General features: G+C 44.5%; 2 protein-coding genes and 1 long non-coding RNA gene across 4 annotated transcripts in view; 1 reads left to right on the top strand and 2 right to left on the bottom strand.

Moving 5' to 3' along the window:
* clic4 (chloride intracellular channel 4) overlaps positions 1 to 18,349 on the bottom strand; it is a 28,550-nt gene extending 10,201 nt beyond the window's left edge. The window contains exons 1-3 of one of the 2 annotated variants that reach the window (XM_083544925.1): positions 18,123 to 18,349; positions 17,942 to 18,022; positions 2,545 to 2,654 (exon numbers count right to left, since the gene is read on the bottom strand). In XM_083544925.1, the coding sequence (XP_083401051.1) occupies positions 2,545 to 2,654; positions 17,942 to 18,007 (176 nt within the window). In that variant the 5' untranslated portion in view covers positions 18,008 to 18,022; positions 18,123 to 18,349. Of the gene's footprint in view, positions 1 to 2,544; positions 2,655 to 17,941 lie in introns of both variants that reach the window. The other variant, XM_083544924.1, reaches the window with a different exon arrangement.
* Positions 1 to 19,758, bottom strand: part of srrm1 (serine/arginine repetitive matrix 1) — a 99,484-nt gene that overhangs the window by 66,513 nt on the left and 13,213 nt on the right. The window lies entirely within an intron of this gene.
* The window catches only part of LOC310727975, a 72,927-nt gene that overhangs the window by 13,536 nt on the left and 39,633 nt on the right, over positions 1 to 19,758 (top strand). The window lies entirely within an intron of this gene.

The following is a 19,758-nucleotide window of genomic DNA, read 5'->3' on the forward strand; positions in this document are numbered from 1 at the left end:
TGATTAAAAACATCATCTCATGACGCGACACATTTGTTACATCAGACTACACAAAGCTTCATCTCTGTTGTGCTTAAAACAAAATTGCTGATGCATAGAGACTTTTTTGCGCTTGAGTTAGAGACAGCAATTTTCCTTTAAAAGCGTGCGTGTGTGTGTGTGTGTGTGTGTGTGTTGGTGTTCCATTAGCAGGTCAGGAGGCATCCGGTGAACAACAATAACCAGCGGCCCAGTAGTTTCCAGAAACTAACTGCTGCAACACAAAGGGATGTCATTCATTCATTGTGTGTGTGTGTGTGTGTGTGTGTGTGTGTGTGTGTGTGTGTGTGTTTTCCAGGTGTGTCTGTGCAGTGGGCCGGCTTATTTGCTGCATATAATGAAACTTGGATGACAGAGCAGTTTGCGGACCTGCAGCATAAAATACAACAATAAATAATAAAGCCACACAACACACAAGCACACGCACACGCACACACCTAGTCATCCAGGTGAATGTAGAGCGGATTATGGAGTGTAGGATGTTTGATGTTTGTGTATTTCTTGCTAACTCAGTGTTTCAGAACGAAACAAACATCAGAGCAAATGCAAATGAAAAACTCGCCTCGGGGGAAATAAGCAAAATATGCAAATGCAAAAAAAAAAAAAAACAAGAAGAAGGATTCGGTCGTGCAGCAGCACAGAAGAGATGACCCTCTGCTGTTAGCTCCGCCCCCTGTCTGTGACCACTCCCCAAACCTTGTTTGGGCTCAGGATCTTTTCCTTCACGACCTTCTGTACAAATCCACACAAGCAGCCATGAGCATTAAGAAGCTCCGCCCCTTTTGCAGAAGTGATTGATGTGTCGAGGTCGTGTTGGGTTTGGAAAAATTACGGCTTTAAATCATTGGAATTAATGAATTGGTGAAAACGAGCCAAAAATAATCCGACTGATTCACATAAAGCATAAAAACGAGTGGGTGGGGCCGAGATATTAATATATCTTTTACTGTAAAGAAAAAATTATAATAAATGCAACAGTTTTCTTAGTTTTATAAATGAAAATGAATTGTGTTATACCTTTTTATAAACTGAAATAATTTCCACTGTTCGATAAAATCAAATACACTTTTCACTTCATCAATTATAATCATTGGCTTTGTTTTGCAAATTACAATAATTTTTGTTTTATAAATATTTTATAAATAAAAAAACGCTTTGCTTTATATAGTAAAATTTACTTTTTTATTAAATTATTTCACTTTTTAATACAAATTTATGAAAAATGTATTGTTTATTAATTAATTGTTTTAAACATTTATCCAAAAATTTATAAAATAAATAAAAATAAATAACGGTTTGGCAGGGGCCAAGTGTCTGTGGCCCCCCTTATAAACATAGTGCAATGTGTGTGTGTGTGTGTGTGTGTGTGTGTGTGTGTGTGTGTGTGTGTGTGTGAGTGTGTGTGTGTGTGCGCAAGAACACATTCTTTATCATTATTTAGAGTTTCGATAAGAGAGTTTCTGCTGGAGCCGGCCGTCTGGATCATTGCTTCTGCTGAAACGCTCTCCTGGGAACAACAACAGGAAGTGACTTCACATCTCTGGCATGAGCAAAGGAAGTTCTGGTGGCAGAACATGGTGTGTGTGTGTCATGGTCTGAGATGGAGCTGCTGTGTGAACTGGTCCTGCATAGAGACGTTAGTGTTCAGCCGAGGAAAAAAAAAAACACACACAATGCTTCTTCTGTGTGCTGAAGGCTGGATCAGGATCATATGTGAGAAACAGGGAGAGAGAAAGAGTGAAAGGGAGAGAGAGAAGGAGAGAGAGATGTTTTATGATGTTGGAACAGGGCGTGTCCAAATACTAGTTTCTGACTGGTCAGAATTCATCAGCTCCGAGTTCATGTGCCAAATCAAATATGCTGATCACGAATCAGAACATCATACCACCACAGGTATCATTAACAACAGGGTACTGGTGTAAACTGTGCTGCTGTTGGCTGAAGGAGGAGAAGGAGAGGAGGAAGACGTCTACAGAGACGGCAGGGAAAGGAGCAGTGTAGGAGAGTAGAGGTTCTGGTTGGTACTTTAAATGCTGGTAAAGCGAGAGAGGCAGCTGATATGATGGAGAGGAGAAAGGTAGATATGTTGTGTGTTCAGGAGAACAAGTGGAAAGGGAATAAGAGCAGGAACATTGGAGGTGGGTTTAAACTGTTTTATCATGGTGTGGATGGAAAGAGAAATGGTGTAGGGGTGATTCTGAAGGAAGAGTACAGTAAGAGTGTAGTGGAGGTGAAGAGAGTTTCTGATAGGGTGATGAACGTGAACCTGGAAGTTGAAGACGTGATGATAAATGTCATCAGTGCTGTAGGACGTTTTGGAGACAAGGTGAGGGAGGTGAGTGAGATGGTTTGGACATGTGCAGAGGAGGGACATGGTGTATATCATTATATATACATATTTATTAGTTAAAGTTTAATTTGATTGATTAAGAGAAATAAAACAGTGATTGTTTTCCCATAACAGCTTGACTCTGTCCTTGTAGGTGAGCGGAGGATTGAGCGTACCTTTTCAGGTCGACAGTGGTGACGTTAAACACCACACCCTTCAGCCACAGGATCATGAAGAGACGCTGCGAGAAGGGACAGTTCCCTATGCTCTCTCCATCACTGCCTGCCTGCAACACACACACACACACACACACACACACACACACACACACACACACACACTTAATCCACTTTTCATATACTCTTTAAAAATACAAAAATAAAGTTGACCAAGTTTTAATAGAAAAATCCAAATATCAAATAACACCATCATACACTCTGGAATTAACCCTGTCACATCTACACACACACACACACACACACACACACACACACACACACACACACACACACACACACTCCTAATTAATATTTCTGACAAAAAAGTAATTTCTTGAAAAAGATTATGGTGAAAATATTTTTGAAAAAAAAAAAGAAAAAAAACGCACATTTGATTTGACGTGAGGCTGATATGTAAAACGTAACCACTTCCACGTGTCTCAGTTTGAGACGATGATCGGAAATTCGTAGAAAGATTCCCTATAAGTCTGAGAATTCCGATTTGTGTCGGTTTTTCCGATCGTCAACAGAATTAGCAGAAATGGCTGATAGAACACCAATAGAATAAAACAGTTTCCTTTGATCTTTTTTAAATATAATTCTTTTCAAAGATAAAAATATATTTCTCTGTTTGATCATCAAAAGTAAACCCTTTTCTTTGATCACATGTTGTATCTCCCAGCTTGAGGTTTCTGACATGCGTTGTGCTCCCACTTCCCAGTACAACCAAGTACCATGCACACACACACACACACACACACACACACACACTGTATATTAAGTTTGTACAATGTGAGGACTGCAGGATCTAGATAGAGGCATGATGAAGTAATAAGACAGAGGACGCACACACACACACACACACACACACACACACAAACCCATTAGATATTTCAGACATCCTGGTACATTAATATTACTGAGAGAAAATAAAGAGGGCGATGTTTACTGAATGTGTGTGTGTGTGTGTGTGTGTGTGTGTGTGTGTGTGTGTGTGTGTGTGTGTGTGTGTGTGCGCGAGTACTTGGGAACAGTAAGTGCTTGGAGAAAACCATGAGGTAAAAACAAGATATTACCTCTCTCTCTCTCCCTCTCTGTGTATATATGTGTGTGTGTGTGTGTGTGTGTGTGTGTGTGTGTGTGTGTGTGTGTGTGTATTAGTAAATATGATTTTGGGTCGCTCTCCTTTTCCAGAAATGTAATTGGCATTTTTTTTTGGATGTTTAGGAGAAGCAGATATCAGCCCTAATTCTGCCCTACATGTGTTATTAGTGGTGTGTTAGTGTGTGTTGATGTGTGGTGTGTGTGTAATGTGTGTTGGTATGGTAGTGTGAGTTGGTGGTGTTTTGATGTGTGTGTAGGTGTGTGGTGTGTGCGTGTGTGTGTGTGTGTGTGTGTGTGTGTGTGTGTGTAAGTGTGTTGTGTGTGTATTGCTGGTGTGTGATGTGTGTGTAGTGTGTGTTGGTGTGATGTGTGTAGTGTGTGTGTTGGTGGTGTGTGTTGGTGTTGGGTGTGATGTGTGTGGCGTGTGTAGTGTGTGTTGGTGCGTGGTGTGTGTTGGTGTTGGGTGTGATGTGTGTGGTGTGTGTAGTGTGTGTTGGTGCGTGATGTGTGTGGTTTGTGTTGGTGCGTGGTGTGTGTGTTGGTGGTGTGTGTGATGTGTGTTGGTGCGTGGTGTGTGTTGGTGGTAGGTGTGATGTGTGTGTTGGTGTGTGGGTGTGATGTGTGATGTGTGTGTAGTGTGTTGGTGGTAGGTGTGATGTGTGTGTTGGTGTTGTGTGTGTTGGTACACGGTTTGTTGGTGCTGTGTGTTGGTGCGTGGTGTGTGTGTGTGTTGATGGTGTGTGTTGGTGGTAGGTGTGATGTGTGTGTGTGTTGGTGGTGTGTGTGTTGGTACACGGTTTGTTGGTGGTGTGTGTTGGTGCGTGGTGTGTGTGTGTTTATGGTGTGTGTTGGTGTGATGTGTGATGTGTGTGTGTTGGTGGTGTGTGTGTTGGTGGTGTGTTGGTGCGTGGTGTGTGTGTGTTGGTGATGTGTGTGTTGGTACACGGTTTGTTGGTGGTGTGTGTTGGTGCATGGTGTGTGTGTGTGTGTGTGTGTGTTGGTACACGGTTTGTTGGTGGTGTGTGTTGGTGCATGGTGTGTGTGTGTGTGTGTGTGTGTTGGTGGTGTGTGTGTTGGTGGTGTGTTGGTGCGTGGTGTGTGTGTGTTGGTGATGTGTGTGTTGGTACACGGTTTGTTGGTGGTGTGTGTGATGTGTGTGTGTTGGTGGTGTGTGTGTTGGTGGTGTGTTGGTGCGTGGTGTGTGTGTGTTGGTGATGTGTGTGTTGGTACACGGTTTGTTGGTGGTGTGTGTTGGTGCATGGTGTGTGTGTGTGTGTGTGTGTGTTGGTGATGTGTGTGTTGGTACACGGTTTGTTGGTGGTGTGTGTTGGTGCGTGGTGTGTGTGTGTTGATGGTGTGTGTTGGTGGTAGGTGTGATGTGTGTGTGTTGGTGGTGTGTGTGTGTTGGTACATGTTCAGTACGAGGAAGGTGTAGTTTTTGGCTCAATAACCTGAATGTGTGTTTAGGTCCCTGAGAGCTGGAGCTTTTTTGGAAGAAGATTTTGGTTTTGTTGAGTGGCAGGAGTGATCTGTGATAGAAGAGTATCTGTGAGAGTGAAAGGGAAAGTTTATAGGACTGTGGTGAGACCTGAGATGTTGTATGGATTAGAGACAGAGGCATTGAGTAAAACACAGGAGGTGGAGCTGGAGGTAGCAGAGCTGAAGATGTTGAGATGTTCGTTGGGAGTGACGACGATGGACAGGATTAGAAATGAGTTTATTAGAGGGACAGCGCATGTAGGACGTTTTGGAGACAAGGTGAGGGAGGCGAGATTGAGATAGTTTGGACATGTGCAGAGGAGGGACATGGGGTATATCAGTAGGAGAATGCCGAGGATGGAGACACCAGCAAGAAGGAGGAAAAGAGGAAGAACAAGGAGGAGGTTTATGGATGTGGTGAGAGAAGACATGCAGGTAGTTGGTGTGAAAGAGGCAGATGTAGAGGACAGAGGGGAAATGGAGACGCATGACCCGCTGTGGCGCCCCCTAATGGAAGAAGCCGAAAGAATAAAATTATTTTGGTTTGTTGAGGTTGAATGTCAGGGTCCAGGGCTACATCACTGCTGCAGCAGGTCCAGGTTCTGCTGTAGACCCTGAGAACTGGGGGACAGCAGGACCAGGTTATCTGCATACAGCAGGAGTTTAATCTCTCAGTGGTGTAGAGTGAGACCAGGTGCTGTAGACCCTCTAACATAAAGGCCATGTCTCTCTCTCTCTCTCTCTCTCTCTCTCTCTCTCTCTCTCTCTCTCTGTCTGTCCTTCTTTCTCTCTCTCTCTCTCTCTCTCTCTCTCTCTCTCTCTCTCTATCACCAGAGAGAGAGAGAGAGAGAGAGAGAGAGAGAGAGAGAGAGAGAGAGAGAGAGAGAGAGAGAGAGAGAGAGAGAGAGCACTTTGGCAGTAATGTGATGTTTAACCCTCACACTGCGGTGAGTTTTTTAAGGCTTAGTCAGGGCCAAGCATTTCCTCTGAAACAGCACACACACACACACACACACACACACACACACACACACACACACACACACACACACACACACTTCTGCCAAGTCGTTATACACAATGCTGAGAGCGTGAAATGTTTATATAAGTGTTCCAATCACATCCTGCTGACTCACATCTCACTACAGAGAAACAAATCATCACAACATCACCTTCATCACCATCACCACCTTCACCATCATCATCCCTATCACCACCACATCACCTTCATCACTATCACCTACATCACTATCATCATCACCACCTCCACCACCATCATCACATTACCATCATCACCTGCATCACTATCACCACATTACCATCATCACCTTCATCACTATCACCACCACATCATCATCACCTTCATCACTATCACCTACATCACTATCCCCACCACCACCTTCACCATCATCATCCCTATCACCACCACATCACCTTCATCACTATCACCTACATCACTATCATCATCACCACCTCCACCACCATCATCACATTACCATCATCATCTACATCACTATCACCACATTACCATCATCACCTTCATCACTATCACCACCACATCATCATCATCACCTTCATCACTATCACCTACATCACTATCCCCACCACCACCTCCACCATCATCATCCCTATCACCACCACATCACCTTCATCACTATCACCTACATCACTATCATCATCACCACCTCCACCACCATCATCATCATCATCATCATCATCACCTACATCACTATCACCACATTACCATCATCACCTTCATCACTATCACCACCACATCACCATCCTCACAATCACTATCACCTACATCACTATCATCACCACCACCACCACCTCCACCACCATCGTCAACACCTACATCACTATCATCATCACCACCTCCACCACCATCACCACATTACCATCATCACCTACATCACTATCACCACATTACCATCATCACCTTAATCACTATCACCACCACATCACCATCATCACCTTCATCACTATCACCTACATCACTATCCCCACCACCACCTTCACCATCATCATCCTCACATTCATCACTATCACCTACATCACTATCACCACCACATCATCATCATCCTCACATTCATCACTATCAACTACATAATTATCATCATCACCGCCTCCACCACCATCATCACCTACATCACTATCACCACCATCATCACCTACATCACTATCACCACCACATCACCTTCATCACTATCATCACCACCTCCACCATCATCATCATCCTCACATTCATCACAATCACCACCACCTCCACCATCATCATCATCATCCTCACATTCATCACTATCACCTACATCATTATCATCACCACCTCCACCACCATCATCATCATCACCTACATCACTATCATCACCACCTCCATCATCATCACCTACATCACTATCCCCACCACATCACCATCATCACCTTATCACTATCACCACCACATCACCTTCATCACTATCATCACCACCTCCATCATCATCACCTACATCACTATCCCCACCACATCACCATCACTATCAACTACATCACTATCACCACCTCCTCCACCATCATCATCATCATCATCCTCACGTTCATTACTATCACCTACATCATTAACATCACCTTCATCATCTCCATCTTTTCAGAACAAAGTGGGCAGAGCTTAACTCTGTAAGGCTTTCAAAAGAGAGTGTGTGTGTGTGCGTGTGTGTGTGTGTGTGGGAGAGAGACACAGTCGGTCTCTCACTGAGAACATCTGCTGCCTCAATAGCCTCTTCTAGAGGAAGAAAGAACTGACACATTCACACATTCTGGAAACACACACACACACACACACACACACACACACACACACACACCCATCTGGAAGAGAATTCTTTGCAAACACACACAAGAAGTCATCACAGTTCCCTTTCGTTCGTCACTTCGTTGTAAAAAACACGTCATTCACTGCAAAGACAAACATGAGAAAGAGAAAAGACAGAGAAACCAAGTAAAAGAGTAAAAAAAAAGAGAGAGAGAGACAAAAAGAGACAAAGTGAGAGAGTGAGAGAGTAAAAAATAGAGAGACAGAGTGAGACAAAGAGAGACAGAGTGTGATTTAAAAACAGAGAGACAATATGAAAGAGAGTGAGACAGAGAGGGAGAGTAAAAAGAGAGCCAGAGAGAGAGAGAGAGAGAGAGAGAGAGAGAGAGAGAGAGAGCCCAGAGAGAGAGAGAGAGACAGAGAGAGAGAGACAGAGACAGAGAGAGACAGAGAGAGAGAGAGAGAGAGAGAGAGAGAGAGAGAGAGAGAGACAGAGAGAGAGAGAGACAGAGAGAGACAGAGAGAGAGACAGAGAGAGAGAGAGACAGAGAGAGAGAGAGACAGAGAGAGACAGAGAGAGACAGAGAGAGAGAGAGAGAGAGAGAGAGAGAGAGAGAGAGGTGTATCTGTATAATATATGGTAAAAACTCCAGCACTGATGAACGGTTTCCACAGTAACATCAAACAGGGGGTGTGAACACATGTAACCCCGCCCACTTCACCCAAAACTTTTTGTAATATGCAAATGAGCAGGACACATTTTACACGTGTGACCGTCACTGATTTCACAGTGTGACAAATCTCTCTCTCTCTCTCTCTCTCTCTCTCACACACACACACACACACACACACACACACACACACACACACACACACACACACACACACACACACACACACATTTAAATCAGGTTAACCATCCTAATGAGCACAGCTGTCCACCACCGGAGACAGTGAGTCATGCCACGCTCACAGCTGTGTGTGTGTGTGTGTGTGTGTGTGTGTGTGTGTGAGAGAGAGAAAGAGAGAGAGAGTGTAAACCCTAAACCAGAAGCTGAGCTCATCCAGTGTGCGTCATGATGGACATACATGAATAGAAAGAAAGAAAGAAAGAAAGAAAGAAAGAAAGAAAGAAAGAAAGAAAGAAAGAAAGAAAGAAAGAAAGAAAGAAAGAAAGAAAGAAAGAAAGAAAGAAAGAAAGAAAGAAAGAAAGAAAGAAAGAAAGAAAGAAAGAAAAAACACAATATTCCATCTGTACCTGACATTTCCAAGTACACACACACACACACACACACACACACACACACACACACACACACACACACACACTGTGTTAGAAAAATCTCTCTCTCTCTGCCCATCTCTTAGTCTCTCAGACTCCCCCTTTCTCTTTTAAATCAATTCAATTCGAGTCAGATTGTTTTACTGGCATGAAAAAACTAATATTTGGAACATCTAAAGCCAGAAGCCTATTTATAGAAATAATCAAATAATATTAGAAATAACAAATATTAAATATATACAGAAAAAGATAAAAGGATTAAACTTTAACTGCTATGACGAATAAATATACAAATAAAATTGTACATTAAATAAAGACTCAAATAATTTACTAAAGAGAAGAGAAGAGAAGGTGAGTCAGATCACTTTCTGTTCCTAATATTGTGGCCACTGCAGGACAAGGCAGTTTCTGTCTGAGGCAGGAGTATATTAAGGAACTTTTGGGGTGGGATTTTGGGGTAGAAGCTGTGTGTGTGTGTGTGTGTGTGTGTGTGTGTGTGTGTGTGTGTGTGGTGTGTGTGTGTGTGTGTCTCATTTTTGTTTTGGTTGCAGTGTAGACGCAACCTGTGGGAGACGTTCTCACACACACACACACACACACACACACACACACACACACACACACACACACACACACACACACACAATCCCCAAGGATATCTGGCAAAAGTCCCCACCCCTAGCACAAGCAATTTACTGTGTGTGTGTGTGTGTGTGTGTGTGTGTGTGTGTGTGTGTGTGTGTGTGTGTGTGTGTGTGTGTTTGGACATTCCAATCTTCTGTAGTGGAGACTAAATTTAGCTCTTTGACTGGCAAACACTAATGAGACGCCCTCAGTGTTACCCAAAAAAGGAGAAAGGGGGAGAGAGAGTGAGAGAGAGGGAAGGAGAGAGAGAGATTTTTGCCTCAGTCATGTGTCAAAACTAAACAGAAGCAATGTAATTGTTTCTCTTAAGGCTGTGTGTGTGTGTGTGTGTGTGGTGTGTGTGTGTGTGTGTGTGTGTGTGAGATACACTACCATGATGAGATCATTGGGTATGTGATTAAATCTAATGGATTAGTGCTGTACTGAGTTTTCTTCACCACACACACACACACACACACACACACACACACACACACACACACACACTGTAGGCGGTATTTATTTACAGTCGAGGTCAAGCAGCCGGTGTTTAGTCTACATGGTGTGTGATTTTCTTATGTCCGGGTTTGCAAACAGACAGGCAGAGACGAGGTGAAGATGAGACAGAGACAAGGCAGACACAAGAAAGAGATGAGACAGAGACAAGGAAGAGACGAGATAGAGACAAAACAGAGACAAGGTAAAGACAAGGCAGAGACAAAGTAGAGATGAGGCAGAGACAAGTTAAAAACCATAGAGAGACGTGGAGAGACAAGGTAGCGCTAAGCAAGAGATGAGACAGAGACAAAGTAAAGATAAAGCGGTAACGAGGCAGAGACACGGTCCAGACGAGGTAGAGATGAGTCCAGCTCCGCCCAATCACTGCAGAACTGCAACACTGTCTATAAACCATGCTTCGACTCACAGTGCTCCCACAACACACACACACACACACAGTCTTATATCCAGAAAAAGAGAAAGAGAAAGGTAAAAAGAGACAGAAATAAAAAAGAGAGAGACATTCCTGCATTCCTCTTTCGTATCCAGTGGGTGAGGGAGAAACAGATGCAGGCTTCATGTCCAGTTTAGAGACGTGTGACCTCGTCTGGCCTGGTCATTTGTTACAGTGTGATCCAGCTGAACAAACAGAGCGATGGTAAAACCAACAGAACGTCAGGAGGAACCGTGTGATTAAGACAAGAAAGAGAGAGAGAGAGAGAGAGAGAGAGAGAGAGAGAGAGAGAGAGAGAGAGAGAGAGAGAGAGAGAAATAAAGGAAGAAGAAGGAAAAAGGGAGGGAAAGAAGACTGGATGATGTTTTATGACCTGATTTTAGCCTGACTGTGGAAGCTGTGGGTGAGGTGTTGTTTGGGTGGCTTTGATGTTCTTTGGGGTGTGGCCTTGCTTTTGCTTGGGGTGTGGCTTGATGTTGCTTGGGTGTGGCTTTGATGTTGCTTGGGGTGTGGCTTTGATGTTGCTTGGGGTGTGGTCTTTATGTTGCTTGGGATGTGGCTTTGATGTTGCTTGGGGTGTGGCTTTTGTGTTGCTTGGGGTGTGGCTTTTGTGTTGCTTGGGGTGTGGCTTTTGTGTTGCTTGGGGTGTGGCTTTTGTGTTGCTTGGGGTGTGGCTTTTGTGTTGCTTGGGGTGTGGCTTTGATGTTGCTTGGGTGTGGCTTTGATGTTGCTTGGGGTGTGGCTTTGATGTTGCTTGGGGTGTGGTCTTTATGTTGCTTGGGATGTGGCTTTGATGTTGCTTGGGGTGTGGCTTTTGTGTTGCTTGGGGTGTGGCTTTTGTGTTGCTTGGGATGTGGCTTTGATGTTGCTTGGGGTGTGGCTTTTGTGTTGCTTGGGGTGTGGCTTTTGTGTTGCTTGGGGTGTGGCTTTTGTGTTGCTTGGGGTGTGGCTTTAATTATGCTTGGGGTGTGGCTTTTATGTTGCGTGGGGTGTGGCTTTTATGTTGCGTGGGGTGTGGCTTTTATGTTGCGTGGGGTGTGGCTTTGATTGTGCGTGGGGTGTGGCTTTGATTATGCTTGGGGTGTGGCTCGAGGTGAGGCGTGGAGTGTGGCTTGATTTGGCTTGGGGTGTTTTTGCTATTATAAAAATCTTTGATAGAAAGTGAATGGAGCTGGACAGGAACACAAGGAGAGAAAAGATTCGAGGATGTAAGGAAAGGGGTGTGGCCAGATATAAAACAAAATACAAAATGTAGAAATGTCTTTGTTGACTTTCTTTCTGAGGCCATTACATATCGCACAGAAATATCACAAATATCACACATGTGACACTCCTGCCGTATCGCCCCGCCCATAACGATCAAACCACACCCAATCCTAGTCTTCATCACCGAGCTTCCACGATTCACAAGAAATGAAAATTTTCCCCCCACAATTCTCTCTCTTTCTTCATCCTCCCTCTTTCTCTCTCTTCATTCTCTCTCTCTCTCTCTCTTCATCCTCTCTCTCTCTCTCTCTCTCTCTCTCTCTTCATCCTCTCTCTTTCTCTCTCTTCATCCTCTCTCTCTCTCTCTCTCTCTCTCTCTCTCTCTCTCTCTCTCTCTCTCTTCATCCTCTCTCTCTCTCTTTCTCTCTCTTCATCCTCTCTCTCTCTCTCTCTCTCTTCATCCTCTTCATGCTTCCCCTCATCTCATTCACTCCTTATGGTTTGGGGTTTAAGTCATTTCCTGTCATTTCCTGTCACAAGAAATGCCTCATTAGTGGTGAATTTCCGGAGCGAAACACAGCGAGTGAGAAAAACCGTTTGGAGAGACGTCTACATGAACGTGGGCCTCCAGACGAGCTCGCAGCGTGGACCCGTGAGTCAATATCAAACATGTGGGCACAAAATATTGTTAATAAACAAAAGAGACGAGCTCGACCTGTCTGTGAAAGTGAAGCATCTTCATCGTCTTTATCCTCTGTCCCGTGACGTCTACGCCCCACGAACGTCCAGCTCCAAACACTATGGAACACCATTGGTATGAATGTGAGCGGTGAATAGACTAAATCTAGGCACGTGTGACCAAAGCGGCGTGACCGATATCACGACATAGTTCACGGCACACACACGTGTGATTCCTGAAGCGTTCCTGGTATTCGCCCAGGCGGGTGTGAAGCGGGACACTGACGCAAGTGTGTATTTTTATACACACTTCTGTATCACGAGTGTGTTGGACGCTGCATGACAAAGACCAGACGGAATCTGAAAAATTACAGGGCGGAAAAAAGGAACAGAACAGAACAGAGAGAGAGAGAGAAAGAGAGAGAGGGAGAAGGGGAGTGAGAAAGAGAGAAGGGCAGTGAGAGAGAGAGAGAGAGAGAGAGAGAGAGAGAGAAGGGGAGAGAGAGAGAGAGGGAAAAGAAGAGAGAGAGAGAAAGAGAGAGAGTAAGGGAGAGAGGGAGAAGAAGAGAGAGAGAGAGATCGAGAAAGAAGAAGCGAGAGAGAGAAAGAAAGAGAGTAAGGGAGAGAGTAAGGGAGAGAGGGAGAAGTGAATGTATGTTGGAAGTCTTATGGGCTATTTCTATACATTATATCACTCACACTCTCTCACACACTCTCTCTCTCTCTCTCTCTCTCTCTCTCTCACACACACACACACACACACACACACACACACACACACACACACACACACACACACACACACACACACACACACACACACACACACACACACACACCTTTTGAAACTGGGGACAATGATTAACACGGCCAGGCCTTTCGAGGCGTTTTACAAGAGAGCAGTGTTAAGGGAAAAAAAATGCCTCTTCAGCTGCTCGTCTGCTGATCCGTCACACTTCTTCCACTTGGAATAGACGGAGGGAGTGTGTAAGTGTGTGAGTGTGTGAGAGAGAGGAGGAGAGATAGAACCCATTGTCCTGACCCTGCAGGTATTTTATCTCCTTACATGGCTCAAAACGTTGGACGTTGGTTTCGTGCTTTGACTGCCATTTGCATCAATTTGGCTTGAATGTTGACCACGCCCACTTGTGTGTGTGTGTGTGTGTGTGTGTGTGTGTGTGTGTGTGTGTGTGTGTGTGTGTGTGTGTGTGTGTGTGGGGTGTTGTAACTGCTGAGTCAGCGTTAACACAGTTTACTGCAGAATATTTACCAAACGTAATCAGATCAAAACTAATTTAATTCTGGGATACGTTTCTTAAAGAATCGGATCAGATTTATCCAATCACACACACACACACACACACACACACACACACACACACACACACACACACTACTCTTTAATCCTGACCACAGTGGCGTAATCTGACCCCCCTGCAGGATCACATTGATATTCGGTTCCACGATGAATCACGAAATTCGCGTTTAAAACCCGAGTCGTGAAACCGCGTGGGTCTTCACGGCTCTGAGACACAGATTGGAGCTCGTTTCATCACACAGACATCAAGACAACACGAGACCTGATCCTGTGACTCCAACAAATGATTAAACTGGAGAGTTGATGCTATCAGCAAAACGCGTGCTGCTGAAGATCGTCCTCGGGGAACGCCCGCTTGCTCTTTGCCTTCGTTTTGCCAACAAACACGTCCCGTGTCTCCTAAACATTCCCCCTTGCAGGAAAAAGGTGAATCAGGTGGAACATCTCTACCTGGAAAAAAGAGACTGATCTTTAAGAACAAACCTGGAGAACTACTTTGAAAAGAAAGCGCCATCTGCCCTCTTCTGCATACACCATCTCAAAAACGCCTGGTGTCGCTCTGATGGTATATTGAGGGTGTGGTCAGCGTGTTAAGCTCCTCCCATGTAGACACCATGATGCAAATCAGGTACCGAACGTGTCTCTGACGCCGCTTATTGGACCAATGAGAAAACATTCTCCATGACTGGTCTTGTGCGTTTGAGAACTTATGATAAAAGCTGATAAATCTTAACGATGACAGAGGAGGGTTCTGATCCTGACCAGGTGAAGGGCCTGGGATCTGAACTCACAACCTTCTGATCAGAAGTCCAGCGTCTTACCAAATGGGCTCCGGCTTCTTCGTTACCAGGAACAAAAAGACGTCATGGAAACGGGTCAAACGAAACGTACAGAACAAATGCAAGAGGAGCATTTCATGGATCTTCTCATCTCGAGCTGTTATCGATCTGACCGTGAGCGCGAGAGCCACGTCTGGAGCGAACCTGATAAGAGGGATGCCGCGGCATTGTGTGTGTGTGCACGCATGCGTGTGTGTGTGTGTGTGTGTATGTGTGCGCGGTTGCCATAGTAACCAGAAACTGCGGCAGGGAACAAAAGAAACCTGCATCCACGTGTTAATAAAAATTAAAAAAAAAGGAGAAGAGAGAAGGAACTGTGATCACCGCTCTGGCCCTGGTGTGTAAACACAGAACCAGTATTCTCTGTACACAGAAAGAATCAAACCATGTAGATGGAGAAGAGAGAGAAGGAGGGTGTGGTGTGGTGCACAGACAATGGACCATCGCTGGGTTTAATGTTTAAACACAAGGTGATGGTAATTACACTGAAGATCAGGAAGAGCAAAGAGGAATCGTCCAGGAAGAGACGGAACGTTCCATTAAAGAGGGAAGAAAAGTGAGGACCTGCTCATGGATGTCCACTAAAATCCTTATGGCAGAATACACACACACACACACACACACACACACACACACACACACACAGCATATGTGTAAACTTCCTTTCGGCACATGAATGACGGATTAACATCACGTGCTCTCAATTTGCACTTACTCCAGATACAGTAATTGAAACATCCAGGCAGAAGCAACCAAACCTCATGAAGAAACCTCCTGGTAAAAGCAACCAAACCTCTTGATGAAACCTCCTCAAAATGCCAACCAAACATCATAAAGAAACTTCCTGCCAGAAACAACCAAACCTCATGAAGAAACCTCGTGTGAGAAGCAACCAAACCTCATGAAGAAACCTCGTGTGAGAAGCAACCATACCTCATGAAAAAAACTCCTCAAAATAGCAACCAAACTTCTTAATATATGTTGTACATATTGTCTCACAGGATTTTACAAGATCTTCATATTAGATTCTGTACCAGACTGATAGGTGGCGTATGTTCAAGAACGTATGAAGGAAATTCTGCAGGATTTTGAAGGAACACAGTTTGGTGGGCTTCTATTGGTGGATTCTGACATCGTCTGCCCTCTTACACATACACAAGCTCACGAGCTCCTGTGATTGGATAACATCGCTACGCTTTACCACAGAGCAAGAAAGAGAGACAAGAATAACTATAACCTCTGATCTCAGTTCATGGGCCGGGAATTCCTTAAGTCGATTCCTAGAAGGATCCGATACCGATCCCTGAAGCTTATACACTGGATCGGATTGGATTCCGATCTAATGCACTGACAGATTTGTTCATGTCTGTCATAGATGTGAGACGTTGACTACCACCACCTGACACCAACTCAAAGTTCCCCCCCTCGCTGGATTCCAGACTTGAAAGATTCCGGGAATGTCGATTCCCAGTTGGGCTGAGACGGAGCGCGATCCAGGAATCAGCAAAAATTCCTCAAACTCCCAGCAGGCCTCATGTAGGAGGAGGCCAGCACGAGAGGAAGAACAGATTCCACCCTGTACAAGGGCGAGGTGGAAAGTTATAGCCTTTCGTAGGCGTAAGACGGAAAAAATTTGGAATAATGACTTCTTCCATTTTTTTTTTTTTTTTGATGCTAAAATTTGCTCAGAAACATAAAACGTTTAGTTGTTTTTTTTATCACCAAATCACAAGCAACTGTGGAGTGAATTCACACGACTTCTCCCCCTTTTCCCTCCTTTTCCCTTTTTAGCCCTCTTTCGCCCTCCCACTGGGTGCCCCTCTCTCTCTCTCTCTCTCTCTCTCTCTCCCACCCCCTATCCTACCCCTTCCCCTTTTTTCTCTCAGCCATTTTCCCGCTTGCATCCAAAACGCTGGGCTTCTAGAAGGACAACAGCAAAGAGCTGGAAAGAGCAGGAGAAAGAATAATGAACAGAAGAGAGAGAGAGAGAGAGAGAGAGAGAGTGAGTGAGTGAGTGAGTGAGTGAGTGAGTGAGTGAGTGAGTGAGTGAGTGAGTGAGAGAGAGAGAGAGAGAGAGAGAGAGAGAGAGAGAGAGAGAGAGAGAGAGAGAGAGAGAGATCTCTCAATCTTTCCATCAAACATCACTGGGCAGAAACTTTTTCCCGTCTCAGTTTGTGCGTTGTTCCTGTTTCATACCAGGAATTTCACCAAAACCCAAACCGACATCACGGCACCAGAAAACAGTTGTTACTCCTCCTCCTTCTTCTCCTCCTCCTTCTTCTCCTCCTCCTTCTTCTCCTCCTCCTTCTTCTCCTCCTCCTTCTTCTCCTCCATCCCATATTAATTTTAATACTTTATCCGTTTTTTCCCCCAAAAGTATTTCCCGGCACCAATGAATAAATCACTTACAGGACACTTACAATCACTCACCTAACAGCAGCTCACGTTTTTTATCCATTTATAGTTACGTTTGCTAAACACATTCCTGCGAGTGCACGTGAAAAAGTCGCTATGGGGAAAAAAATCGCCTTCCTCTCGTCACGTGAATACCTCCGCAAAAACGTATATACCGAGTAACGTATCACACTGAAACTGGAGACTTCTTCCGTGCACACTGAGCGTTACTATAGAAACGACAGATCCACATCGTCCGGCCAATCAGAATCCAGGATCCAACAGTAGCTTCAGATTATTTCGTAAAACATTTACATCAAAACGAACACGAGTTCGCACGACTACTTTAAATAGTGAATAATAACCTGGTTTAGGATATCGTCTCCGGTTCATTGCGATACCGATATATCGTGCAAGACTTCAACGTGTACCGTTTTAAAGGTGATACTTATTAAAAATAAAAATATATATCGCAGTGATGATGTGTATTAAAGTATCAGACCTCCTCTAGGAGAAAAAACGTTATTGACCCATAAATCACTGCTGAAGTTATTTTTTTATAATCGATAATAAGAAGAAAATAATTTGATTGGTGATTTATTGGATGTAAAAAGTAAAGATTTTTTTCAACCTCGATATTAATCATAATTCTTTTTATAAAAGTCGATAAAAAATTAAATGGTGAACTTACCTTCACAAAGAGCTCAATCACGGGCTCGGTATCGCCCTGTCCGTTCTGCGGTACCGAGAGCGACATTCCCGAACTTTCCGTCTCAGATTCGGTGCAAAGAGAAGAAACGCGCGCGCGCATAAATATTTATATATATATATATATATATATACTGTGTAATTTATATCATACACACACGCACCTCGGCGCGCGCGCTCAGGACGCGTTCCTCGCGCAAACTTTTCCCCACGTCGCTGAGTATCGCGGTATCGCGGTTATTCCAAACAATTAGCAGATTTTTTTATTGTCTTTTTTTTGCATTCGTTTCCCACAGATTTGGGACCAGGGGCATCGCAGCCACTCTGCCAGAGAGAGAGAGAGTGTGTGTGTGTGTGTGTGTGTGTGATTCGATGGGGATGTGGACACTGGGTAAAAAAAAGCAACGGGAATATATAAAGGCGTGACGTCACCGGCCAACGCGAACAATAAAGTGGGAGGGGCTTGGAGAAGGAAGGAGGAGCGGCGATACTGCGCTGTGGAAAGCCATACGGGACAAAAATGGAGGGGCGAAGAGTCTTGTGAATTGTTACAGTGAAGGTACCAGTGTAGATTTATTTATTACTAGAGACTCAAAGCACTTTGTAAAGCGCTCTGGATCAGGGCTTCTGCTAAATGCTGTAAATGTAAATGTAAAAATGTAAAAGGTGGTAGGTGGAGTTATGGTGGATGGTGCAGTTATGGTGGTAGGTGAAGTTATGTTGGATGGTGCAGTTATGGTGGTAGGTGGAGTTATGGTGGTAGGTGGAGTTATGGTGGTGGATAGAGTTATGGTGGTAGGTGGAGTTATGGTGGAAGGTCGAGTTATGGTGGAAGGTGGAGTTATGGGGGTAGGTGGAGTTATGGTGGTAGGTTTAGTTATGGTGGTAGGTGGAGTTATGGTGGTAGGTTTAGTTATGGTGGTAGGTGGAGTTATGGTGGTAGGTGGAGTTAAGGTGGATGGGTGAAGTTATGGTGGTAGGTGGAGTTATGGTAGTAGGTGGAGTTATGGTGGATGGGTGGTTATGGTGGTAGGTGGAGTTATAGTGGTAGGTGGAGTAATGGTGAATGGGTGGTTATGGTGTTAGGTGGAGTTATGGTGGATGGGTGGTTATGGTGGATAAGTGGTTATGGTGGTAGGTGGGGTTATGGTGGATGGGTGGAGTTATTGTGGTAGGTGGAGTTACGGTGGATGGGTGGAGTTATGGTGGTAGGTGGAGTTATGGTGGTAGGTGAAGTTATTTTGGTAGGTGGAGTTATGGTGGTAGATGGAGTTATGGTGGATGGGTGGTTATGGTGGATCGGTAGTTATGGTGGTAGGTGGAGTTACGGTGGTGGGGGGAGTTATGGTGGATGGGTGTTCATGGTGGTAGGTGGAGTTATGGTGGATGGGTGGTTATTGTGGTAGGTGGAGTTATAGTGGATGTGTGTTTATGGTGGTAGGTGGAGTTATGGTGGAAGGTGGAGTTACGGTGGTGAGGGGAGTTAGGGTGGATGATGAGTTGGTTATGAGGTAGGTTTAATTTAGGGCTTTTTCTTAGCTGTTAACACCACCTCTTTCTCTCTCTCTCTCTCTCTCTCTCTCTCTCTCTCTCTCTCTCTCTCTCTGTTTCTGTCTCTCTTTCTCTTTCACACACACACACACACACACACACACACACACACACACACACACACACACACACACACACATTTCAGTGTCCAAGTCAGTGGTTGGACGTTAAAAGAAAAGCCACAGTGTCTCTGACGCCCTCTAGTGGCGGACTGCAGGACAGTTTATAACCCTACATGCCTGCATAATC

The sequence above is a fragment of the Silurus aristotelis genome (genome assembly GCF_946808225.1).
Source record: "Silurus aristotelis genome assembly, chromosome: 6".
NCBI lineage: Eukaryota > Metazoa > Chordata > Actinopteri > Siluriformes > Siluridae > Silurus > Silurus aristotelis.